General features: G+C 35.9%; 1 protein-coding gene across 2 annotated transcripts in view; it reads left to right on the plus strand.

The window, feature by feature from the left end:
• Positions 1-12,654, plus strand: part of STPG2 (sperm tail PG-rich repeat containing 2) — a 591,266-nt gene that overhangs the window by 19,897 nt on the left and 558,715 nt on the right. For both annotated transcript variants that reach the window (XM_082729100.1, XM_082729101.1), the window contains exons 4-5: positions 6,697-6,834; positions 10,408-10,575. In XM_082729100.1, coding sequence (XP_082585226.1) covers positions 6,697-6,834; positions 10,408-10,575 — 306 coding nt within the window. The remainder of the gene's footprint in view (positions 1-6,696; positions 6,835-10,407; positions 10,576-12,654) is intronic.

Consider the following 12,654-nt stretch of genomic DNA (forward strand, 5'->3'; position numbering starts at 1 on the left):
TCTTTAAAAAAAAGATCTTATTGGATCTATCAAATGCCAACCATTATTACTATGAATCGTCTTTGAAATGATTATATGGTGACTTTAAATTGAAACTAATAAGATTCTTTTTCTGAATTTTTTTCAGAATTTTTCTTTTTCTGAATTCACCAACTATTACCCAGTTGATAATTTTTTGATTCTAGAGAATCCAGACATGGGGCATGGAGAGCCATGGGAGATTCTTCCCAGTCTCTCCGCTGTATTAAACAATGTTTAAAATTAATCTGAGTATAAAACCAAGCTATTAGGGGAGGGCTAGCAAGATGGCAGAAGAGTAGGAGACCTAAATTCTGTCTGGTCCCAGGAATTCAGCTAGATATTTATCAAATTATTCTAAATACCCATGAACTCAACAGGAGATTAAAGAAAAGAATAACAGCAAATCTTTGAATAGAAAAGCAACTACTTTCTGGAAGGTAGGACATTTGGAGAAGTGAATTTGAGGTGATATTTGGGAAGATAGACTGTGGTGGGATGGTCAAGCAATAAATTAGCAGAGCACAAAATTGGAACTTTTAGTTAGAAGTCTGTTCTAGTGAGGGACGTCATTCCAGTGGTTAAGTGAGGGGTGGAATCCTTGCTGGGACAGTGTAGTCTCAGGACTCTTAGGGGTCGTAGAAAGACTGAGGGTACCTGAGTGCAGCAGAACACCCAGGTATTGGAGTCAGGAAGGGGGCTGCAAAGAGTGAACCAAGAAGTGGGCTCTCAATTTGGGATTGCCATAAACTGTGATCCATGGCATAGTTGGGCCACTGCTCTTTGTGCAGAGTCCCAACAAGGGGCAGATCCTGGGAGACTCTTGTTCCTTCCCCAGAGGAGCGGTGTGGGAACATGCTACAGGAATCTGCTGGGTTTGAAAACTCCAAATAGTGCTGTGTGCCAGAGATAGAAATGCTTGGTCACAGGCTGGGTAAGCTCAGAGTGTGGCCAGAGACCAAGGAGTGATTTACTGCTTTTCTCTGAGAGAGCACTGAGGAGTGGGGGCTCGATTTCTCTTCTCCTCCAGGGCTAGAGATTGGGAGGCTGCCATTTTTATTCTTGTCCTCTAAAGCTGTGTGGAAGGCCTTCAGGGAACAAAACCTATGGAGAACAATCCTGAGCAGATTACATAGCATGGCCCCTGGCAAGGGTGGTGCAATTCCTTCTGGGGCAAACACAGGCCCCTCCCTTAGAAGATCAGGAAGAACATCCAGCCAAGACCAACTTTACTGATTAATGAGAACTGCAAAACTCCAGTGCTAGGGGAATACAGCACATAGAATTCATTGCTTTCCCCCCATAATTCTTTATTCTTTTGAAGTCAATTTTTAAAGTTTTCTATATTTCTTTCTTTTTTTTTTTTTGAATTCTTCTTCTTTCCTTTTCAACCAACTTCTTATCAATTCCCTTTTAAAAGTCTTTTTTAATTTTCATTTTTATAGTCAACCCTTTAATGTATTTAACCTTATTTTTATATACATATATGTTTTTTTTATTTTTATATACATATATGTTTTTCTTTCTTTAATATTTTGGGATATAGTTTCTTCTAACAGACCAAAATATACCCTAAATCACTTAGTTTATAGCTTTGGTCTGTTCATCCACCTGATAACATTCTCTCCTTTTTAAAAGGAGACCCAGCAATTGCACTATTGGGTATTTACCCTAAAGATACAAACATAGTGATCCAAAGGGGCACGTGCACCCGAATGTTTATAGCAGCAATGTCCACAATAGCCAAACTATGGAAAGAACCTAGATGTCCATCAACAGATGAATGGTTCAAGAAGAGGTGGTATATATACACAATGGAATACTATGCAGCCATCAAAAGAAATGAAATCTTGCCATTTGCGACAACATGGATGGAACTAGAGCGTATCATGCTTAGCGAAATAAGTCAAGCAGAGAAAGGCAACTATCATATGATCTCCCTGATATGAGGAAGTGGTGATGCAACATGGAGGCTTAAGTGGGTAGGAGAAGAATCAATGAAACAAGATGGGATTGGGAGGGAGACAAACCATAAGTGACTCTTAATCTCACAAAACAAATTGAGGGTTGGTGGGGGGAGGGGATTTAGGAGAAGGGGGTGGGATTATGGACATTGGCGAGGGTATGTACTTTGGTGAGTGCTGTGAAGTGTGTAAACCTGGTGATTCACACACCTGTACCCCTGGGGATAAAAATATATGTTTATAAAAAATAAAAAATTAATTAAAAAAATTGTTTTCTTCTTTCATTTTCAACCAACTTCTGATCTTACCAATTCCTTTTTAAAAAAATTTAAAATTTTTCATTTTTATAGTCATTTCCATCCCTTCATTGTATTTACCATTATTTTCATGCATGTAAATATATAGTTTTTCTTTCTTTAAAATTTTGGGAGGCAGTTTCTTCTAACAGGCCAAAATACACCTCAAATCCAGTGTGTGGCTCTGTTCTCTTCATGGTCCTGATCATATTCTTTCTCTTCTTTTTTTTTTTCCTTTTCCTCTGGGTTTAGGTTTCTTCTGATTTGTTTAAAACATTTGTAAATCTTCTGATTTGCATATTTTTCTGGGGATGTTGTTACCCTTTTAGCATTTTTTTCCCTCATTCATCTATTCTCTGGACAAAATGACAAAATGAAAAAAAACTCATCTCAAGAAAAAGAATAAGAAGGGTGCCTGGGTGGCTCAGTGGTTAAGCCGCTGCCTTTGGTTCGGGTCATGATCTTGGGGTCCTGGGATCGAGTCCTGCATCAGGCTCTCTGCTCGGTGGGGAGCCTGCTTCCCTCTCTCTCTCTCTCTCTCTCTGCCTGCCTCTCCATCTGCTTGTGATCTCTCTCTGTCAAATAACTAAATAAAATCTTAAAAAAAAAAAAGAAAAGAAAAAGAACAAGAGACAATACTGACTGCCAAGGACCTAATTAATATGGGCATTAGTAAAATGTCAGAACCAGAGTTCAGAATGATTATGAAGATGCTAGCTGGGTTTGAAAAAAGCATAGAAGATAGTATAAAATCTATTTCGGGAAAAGTAAAATCTAACCAAGTTGAAATAAAAAGGCTTTTAATGAGGTGCAATAAGAAATGGATGCTCTAACTGCTAGGATAAATGAGGCAGAAGAGAATTAGTGATACAGAAGACCAAATGATGAAAAATAGAGAAGCTGCGTAAAAGAGGGATTAACAATTACTGGATCACGAGGGGAGAATTCAAGAGATAAGTGATACCATAAAGGAAAACAATCTACACATTTAATGTAATCTCTATCAAAATACCACCAGAAAAGACACTGAATAGCCAGAGGAATGTTGAAAAAGAAAACCAAAGCTGGTGGTATCACAATTCAGACTTCAAGCTCTATTAAAAACTGTAATTGATGATTACAGTTTTGTAATCATCAAGACAGTACTGGAGTGCCTGGGTTGCTCAGTCATTAAGCATCTGTATTCAGCTTGGGTCATGAACCAATCCCAGAGTTCTGGGATTGAGCCCCTCATATGGCTCCCTGCTCAGTGGGAAGCCTGCTTCTCCCTCTTCCACTCTCCCTGCTTGTGTTCCTTTTTTGGCTGTCTCCCTCTCTGTCAAATAGATAAAAATATATATGTAAAAAAAACCCAACAGTATGGTACCGGCACAGAAACAGACACATAGATCAATGGAATGGAATAGAGAGCCCAGAAATGGACCCTCAACTCTATGGTCAACTAATCTTTGACAAAGCAGGAAAGAATGTCCAATGGAAAAAAAAAAAAACACCAGTCTTTCAACAAATGGTGTTGGGAAAATTGGACAGTCACATGCAGAAGAGTGAAATTGGAACATTTTCTTATACCAAACACAAAGATAAACTCAAAATGGATGAAAGACCTCAATGTGAGACAGGAATCCATCAAAATCCCTTAGGAGAATACAGGGAATACAGGCAACAACCACTTTGGTCTCAGCCGCAGCTACTTCTTCCTAGAAACATCGCTAAAGGTAAGGGAAGAAAGGGAAAGAATGAACTATTGGGACTTCATCAAGATAAAAAGATTTTTAAGGCAAAAGAAAGAGTCAGCAAAGCCAACAGACAACTGACAGAATAGGAAAAGATATGGCACATGACATATCGGATAAAGGGCTAGTATCCACAATCTATAAAGAACTTATCAAACTCAACACCCAAAGAACAAATAATCCAATCAAGAAATGTGCAGAAGACATGAACAGATATTTCTGCAAAGAAGACATCCAAATGGTCAATAGACACATGAAAAAATGCTCACCATCATTTGGCATCAGGGAAATAAAATAAAAACCACAATGAGATACCACCTCACTCCAGTCAAAATGGCTAAAATTAACTAGTCAGGAAACAACAGGTGTTGGTGAGGATGCAGAGAAGGGGGAGCCCTTCTACACTGTTGGTGGGAATGCAAGCTGGTGCAGCCACTCTGGAAAACAGTATTGAGGCTCTTCAAAAAGTTGAAAATAGAGATACCCTACAATCCAGCAATTGTGCTACTGGGTATTTACCCCAAAGATACAAATATAGTGATCTGAAGGAGCATGTGCACCCCAATGTTTTTTATATATATATATGTATATGTATATATATATATATATATATATATGTATATATATATATGTATATACACACACACACACCCCACACATACACACACATATGTGTATATGTATCACACACACGTACATAATACATACATACACACAATAGAATATTATGCAGCCATCAAAAAAGTAAATCTTACCATTTGCAATGGTGTGGATGGAACTATAGGGTATTATGCTAAGTGAAGTAAGTCAACAATTATCATATGATCTCCCTGATAGGAGGAATTTGAGAAACAAGACAAGAGGATTGTAGGAGAAGGAGGGAAAAATGAAACAAAACAAAACCCAAAAGGGAGACAAACCATAAAAGACTCTCAATCTCAGGAAATGAATTGAAGGTTGCTGGAGTGGACGAGGTTGGGGGGGATGGAGTGGTTGATGGACATTGGGGAGGGTATGTGCTATGGTGAGCACTGTGAATTGTGTAAGACTGATGAATCACAGTCCTGTACCCCTGATACAATACATTATATGTTAATTAAAAAAAAAGAACTATTGGGACTTAATCAAGATAAAAAGCTTTTGCACAGCAAAAGAAATAGTCAACAAAACCAAAAGACGAAAGGCAGAATGGGAGAAGATATTTGCAAGTGACATATCAGATAAAGGGCTAGTATCCAAAATCTATAAAGAACTTACCAGACTCAACACTCAAAGAACAAATAATCCAATCAAGAAATGGGCCGAAGACATGAGCAGACATTTTGCAAAGAAGACATCCAAGTGGCCAACAGACACATGAAAAAATGCTCAACATCACTTGGCCTCAGGAAAATACAAATCAAAACCATGATGAGATATAACCTCACACCAGTCAGAATGGCTAAAATTAATAAGTCAGGAAATGATAGATTTTGGTGAGGATGCACAGAAAGGGGAATCATCCTACACTGTTTCTGGGAATGCAAACTGTTGTTGCAGGATGGAAACAGTTCAGAGGTTCCTCAAAAAGTTGGAAATAGAGCTACCCTATGACCCAGCAATTGCACTATTGGGTATTTACACCAAAGATAGAAATGTAGTGATTCGAAGGGGCATATGCACCCCAATGTTTATAGAAGCAGTGTTCACAATAGCCAAACTATGGAAAGAGCCTAGATGTCCATCAACAGATGAATGGATAAAGATGATATGCTATATGTATACAGTGGAGTACTATGCAGCCATCAAAAATAGAAATCTTGCCATTTGTGGTGATGTGGCTGGAACTAGAGGGTATTATGCTAAGTGAAATAAGTCAGTCAGAGAAAGACAATTATATGATCTCACTGAGGTATGGAATTTGAAAAAGAAGACAGAGGATCACAGTGGGAGAAGAGGAATAAATGAAACAAGATGAAACCAGAGAGGGAAACAAACCATAAGAGACTCCATCTCAGGAAACTAACTGAGGGTTGCTGGAGTGGAGGGGTTTGGGAGGGATTGGGTGGCTGGTTGATGCACATTGTGGAGGGTATGTGCTATGGTGAGCGCTGTGAATTGTGTAAGACTGTTGAATCACGTACCCCTGAAACAAATAATACATTATATGTTAAAGAAAAAGAAAAATGTGCTGTTAAAAAAAACAAGGAATAAACCAGCTAACCAAATAAAAACCCATGCAGTTGCCACTAAGCCTATGTAAGCATCCCTGGAAATGACCAAAAAGTAGTTCATGAAAATAATTAATCCTAAACAAGCTTGGAAAGGTTGCTTTTTCCTTGCAGTGTGAGTACCAATATTTTTAGCTCATTTCAGAGATACGTATTCTTTTGAGGCCTGCTAGTGTATGCTCTTCATTCTTGCTCTACAACTTTCAGGATTCCTTTGTTTTGATTCCTGTTTTAAAACTGAATTTTGCATTCTCTTGGAGTGTCCTAAGTATAGTAAATTTTAATCTGAGTTCATAGTTAAAACTGATGACTATAGCTGTTGTCCTCTCTTATTATCTCTTTACTAGAATGATGTCTTTAGTCAAGAGCCTTGGGTTTTAAAACTGTTTGTTCATATTAATATGTAATACTTACCAAATAGTATTAATTATAAAGTGCTTCTTTTAATTATTTCATTTTTTTCTCTCCAATTTAGTATAATATAAAAGGAGGTCATAGTCTACAAAACCGGGAGAAGCGTTTTAAGAAGTTTGTTTCAGATAGTCCAGGACCAGCGAGCTATGATCAGTTTTATCCTGGAACATTAGATATCATGAACAGAAAAGCACTACAGGTTAAAGAGCATCTTCAATCAGTATGTTGCTATTTTAAATTATACTCTGACATTTCTTTTAGTTAAAATAGAAAAGGTTTAATATTTTATGTGGTAAGTACATTAAGAAAAACTTTACTATAAAAATTATTTTTATTAGTATCCATATTGTAGTTTATAATTAAATTAATATTAAATGTGTATAAACTAGTTTTTTATTGTATTAACAACTGACTTCGTTTTTGCTTTTAATAAATCTATTATCACTTCCAATTTCTATGGTAAATGGAAAGTAAAGGAGATTTAAAAAACCACCCGAGTGCTCTACCTATATATAGAGAGAAAACTCTGTAATAAGTACTGTTAATAATACAGTGAAATTGAAAGCATGATTCCTGAAATTAAAAAAAACTTAAAATTTAGATGAGAGAGAGCTATATAGATTGTTACTAATGCAAGATGAAATATGATAGGTGCTAAATGAATAACCGTGTAATTGAATTCCATAGGAATTTTAAAATTACATTAATTTTGTTTTTAGAGGGACGCCTGGGTGGCTCAGTTGGTTAAGCAGCTGCCTTCGGCTCAGGTCATGATCCCAGGGTCCTGGGATCGAGTCCCACATTGGGCTTCTTGCTTGGCAGGGAGCCTGCTTCTCCCTCTGCCTCTGCCTGCCTCTCTGTCTGCCTGTGCTTGCTCGCTCTCTCTCCCTCTGTCTCTGACACATAAATAAATAAAATCTTAAAAAAAAAATTTTTTTTTTTAGAGAGAGCAAATGGGGCTGGGGGATAGAGGAAGAGGGAGAATCTGAAGCAGGATCCATACCTAGCATAAAGCCCGAGTCAGGGCTCCATCTTATGACCCTGAGATCATGATCTTAGCCAAAATCAAGAGTTGGATGCTTAACAAACTCAGCCACCCAGGCCTCCCAGTGCCATAGGAATTTAAAGGAAGACTACTACATCATGGCAAAGTATACTTTGTAGAGGATTTATAGAGAAGTTTGGCCTTGAAGAATAGGGTTGGATTATACCTTCCAGGCATGGAGAGCTATAGAGGTGAAGGTAGTGTAGTAGGGTCCATAGAAGACCCAAGATTGTACTGACCCAAGTAAAAAATTCATGTAGGAGACTAGCAGATGACATGTTTGGAAAAGTACATTGGTGTTATATAATGAATAGTTTTTATACCAAAGGCCTAGCCCTTTGAAATAAATAATCTAGATTTTGGTCAGTTTATTTAGAGTGGTTCTCTTTTCTTTTTCCATAACTCCTTCACATAGCTCATTTTAATTACATTTTAATCAGCTTTGTTTAGGGGACATATTTTAGAGCTAAGTGCTCAGTTGAATAATGTCAGTACAATGACAATGAAGTTAAGGTTTATAAGTATATTTAAATATCTGCTATTTTGTAAGTGGGAACAAAGTAAGTGTTCATTTGCTTATGCAAGGATTTATCAGATCTTTTTAGAGAAGGAAACACTTACTTTATTTGACTTTAATCTTTTGCATTTTCTTAATAACACTGTGATATTTTCTTCTGAAAAGTAGTAAGTTATTTTTTTTCAAGACTTGTGAATGCTTTTTAATGGACAAATTAGGAATTTCTTCCTCCCCTTCATCCCCTTCCTTCCTTCCAGTTTAAAATAAATAAGTCATGGAGAGGAAAAGTACAGCATAGGGAATATAGTCTGTAACATTATGACTATGTATGTGTGTCATATGTCACCATACATATGTCACCATATGTATGGTGACAGATGGTAACTGCACTTGTGGTGAGCATTGTGTAATGTATAGAATTGTCCAGTTACTATGGTGTGCATTTGAAACTAATATCAGACATTTTTTTCCAGAGACTGTGTATAATAGACATAATTCTAGGCACTGGCAACACATAGAAGACAAATCATTGCTTCCCAGGATCTATAATTTTATTTTTTATTTTTATTTTTTTAAGATTTTATTTATTTATTTGGCAGAGAGAGAGAGAGAGAGAGATCAGAAGTAGGCAGAGAGGCAGGCAGTTGTGGGGGTGGGGGTGGGAAGCAGACTCCCCGCTGAGCAGAGAGCCTGATGCAGGGCTCAATCCTAGGACCCTGAGATCATGACCTGAGCTGAAGGCTGAGGATTAATCCACTGAGCCACCCAGGTGATCTGGATCTATAATTTTAATAGGGAAATTATATAATTCAGTATTACATATTTGATGCAATGCTATTTTAATAAACATATATCATAATAAAATGTCTGCTAGTAGCCCAAAGTAAAGAGTTTTTGGAGGGAATAGTGATATCACAATCAAACTGGATCTTAAAGGATTCACTAAGTGTTAAAAATAATGGGATAAAAACACTACAGGAAGAGAAAGCCATGTGAATAAAGACATTGCAGTTTTTAGTGGGTTGGTATGTCTTGGGAAGAACAGAGTTCTTTAGAATATTTGGAGTATAGGATCTAAGGTAGGAATAGAGGGTAGAGAAGGAGATAGGGGACATATTTTGGAAAGTCTTGATATCATGGAAATAATTTTTGAAAGTAGTTGGAGAAGCTATTCAATATTTCCTGTTATAATTTGATGATCAGTATATGGTCTCTAATGATTAAAAAAAAGTAAAATTCTGCCAGTGATAGTATATTTATAACGTAATTGTCTATTGGGCATGTGGGCATGCATACAGTAAACTATAGCATTTATTTATTCAGAAACAACAGAGGATCAATATATTCTTAAGAAGTTTTCCAGATAACTAAATTGTTTATTTTTTAAATTAAAAAAATTTTTTAACTAAATTGTTTAAATGCCAGCATTTCATTTGCTAAATTTTATACTAGTATTTCTACTATATGTTGCTTTCTCTTTTTGTTTAACTTATAAAATATTTCATGCTAAAGGAAATTTTAAAAAATAATCACCCTAAAACTTCTGACTATAACTTGGATAATTCTGTTAATTTTTGCATAGCTTTTAAAAGTTCATCATTAAATCATATATATTACTATATATACTTATGTATGATTGCATGTGTCTTACTTAGACATACATTCTATTTTTCTGTTTCCATTTAGGATTATGTCATAGACATTTTTCTTGCTATCTGGTCAGCATAATTAGGATATTTATATAGAGCACCAGTAATATGGAGGTAAATTAGGAGCTGATTTAGCTGAAAGAATGAAGCTGGGAAATGTTACAGAAAAATATAAAGTTTATTTTTGCCGGGGAGATACTATGATAGTATAGCACAAGTAACCACTTTGAACAGGCGATTGATGATGAGACTAGGAGTGAATGCCTGCTTTTAGCATCAGTATTACTTATTTACTAAGTAAAATAAATAACTGAGCCAAGTGAGGGAGACTCTTCCTCTTAAGGTGGCTTTAATGGTAATACTGTATATTATCTTAATTTATATGATTAGGTGAGGCTTGAATTTACTCCTTTAAATTACTTTTATAGAATCAACATTTCTGGTTTATATTATGAAAGTCATTAAGTCAATATTTATATTTGCCTTTTAGTAAATTTTAATATTTGGTTCTTTATTCCTTTTCTTACCTCTAAGTAAATAATGTAAAATGTTTTCTTATAGAAAATTTCAAGAGTACCACCTACAGTTTACAGAAGTGTTGATGTTCCTTCAATTCCTTCTTGTGGATGGTCATATGGTTATGATATTAATGAGGATGGCAGTATTATAAAACATTCTCCACCTGCTAGTGACAGTACACTAGGTCCAGCATACTATAAACCTCAATTTGTAAGTAAAATGTATTTTCTGTTGAAAGTTGGAAGATTGTTTGTGATTATGCATGTTTTAATTAATGTAATGCCAACTTCAGTGATAAATAGACCCCCAAATCTCAGTGGCTTAATACAACAGAAGTTCTTTTTCTCCTCATTCATATAGGTATTCCTTGTTGATAAGAGACTTTCCTCTATGTAGAGATCCAGGGGAACAGGCTTATTCCATTCATGTCACTATCATCATCGAAGGGCTTCAGTTCATCTGTATCCAGCTGGCAAAGGGGAAAGAGAATGGAGAACTGCTAGTGGGAGGATTTTGTAGCCAAATCTGGGTATTAAAGCTTAATCATAGAGGCACACTTAAGGCCAAGAAGGCTGGTAAATATAGTCTAACTACATCTAGGAAGAAGAGGAAACAAGTTTCACTTACAAAAGTGTCTGCTACAATGTATAATCTTATGCAATACATAGATATTCCTTTCCTGAATTTGGAAGGGAAAAGGGATTTTTTAAATAAAGGAATTTGAATCTGATAGTATAAGGATTATTTATTTCACAAAATTTTTTAAAAAAGTTAAGGAGCTTCTCTTTAATTAAAATATCAAACATATTATAGCACGTCCATCTCATGCAGGTTTTTGGGTTCAAACCTGGCCAAAACTGAGCCAAAATTTCATTTAGCCAATTAAAATATATGAATTATCCATGAGTTTAAGTGATTTGTCTGGTTTTACTTAGTTACAAGACTGAAGTACGTAGTGCTTTTGAACTTAACATTTTTATACTTTTATGAGATCTGGAAGAAGTAATCCCCATGAGGAAGATGGCCAGAATTAAGCATAGACTTAAGGAGAGGCTGAAGAGTGACAAACCTTGGGCAAAGAATATGTATTCTCAGATTTGGCTTGACCTTCAATTTTAGTACTCTATAAGTTTTGTTTGTATATGTCTCCATCTTTGGGCTTAGACCCAAATATCTTTAGAAACCATTTGGTTTGTGGCTATACTGGGACATTTTTGCGTCTTAGATCCTTTGAATTGTTAAGAGTTTTAAAAAATATGTATTTACTGTAATTTATATAATTACACATAGAACAGTACAAACATAACAGATACCCATGAATGTAAACTAGTGCAGCCACTGTCGGGGTGGCTCAGTTGGTTAAGCATCTGTGTTCAGCTCAGGTGATGATCCCAGGGTTCTGGGATGGAGTCCTGTATCAGGCTCCCTGCTCAGTGGGGAGCCTGCCACTCCTCCTGTTTGTGTACTCTCTCTGTCTTTGTCAAATAAATAAATAACATCTTTAAAAAAAAAAAAAAAAAAGTCCTTTAATTTGGAATGGTTCTTTAGTCTTTGTCTTTTGTAACCTTGACTTTTTGAAGAGTATAGCCTATTTACTTTGTAGAGTACTTCTTAATTTTGGCTTTATGTATATTTTATCATGATTAGAGTAAGTTTATATATTTTGGCAGGAATACTCCAGAAGTGAGTATTCTCAGTGCATCACATAAAGAGGCACAGGATATTTGCTTATCTCATGATTGGTGATGTTAATTTGAGGTGGCATCTTCCAGTTATAGTGTAAATTACTGTTTTTAAAAAATTTATAAATATTTTGTGGGAGTTACTTTAAGAATAAGTAGATATATTTTTCGTCATCAAACTTCACTAGTTAAATATCCTTTCATGATGCCTGATTCAATTTTGCTGTGATGTTTATCAAGGAGTGGTTTTATGACCCATCTTTCCTTTAACATGTGTTTGTTGGCACTTTAAAGGAGAGCTTTCCTTATCTTTTTTCCCATTTATATCATCACGGATTCATGAATTCCTCTTTTACTAAAAAATTTATCATTTATTACTCATTATTTATTCTGAGGTTTAAGTTACCCCAGAATTGATCCTTGGGAGCCCTTTTAAGCTAGCATCTCTTGTCTTTTTTGACATGTCCTCATCATTCCTTGAGCATTTCTTTACTTTCTGGTGCAGTAAGATGTTCCAGGTTCACCAATTTTTTTTCCCCTGCTCCAGCTTTGGATTCAGACATTTCTTTAAGGAGCCCTATTTCCATTTAGTGGAGAATGGTATTTC

The sequence above is a fragment of the Mustela nivalis genome, assembly GCF_964662115.1.
Source record: "Mustela nivalis genome assembly, chromosome: 4".
NCBI classification, from domain to species: Eukaryota; Metazoa; Chordata; class Mammalia; order Carnivora; family Mustelidae; genus Mustela; species Mustela nivalis.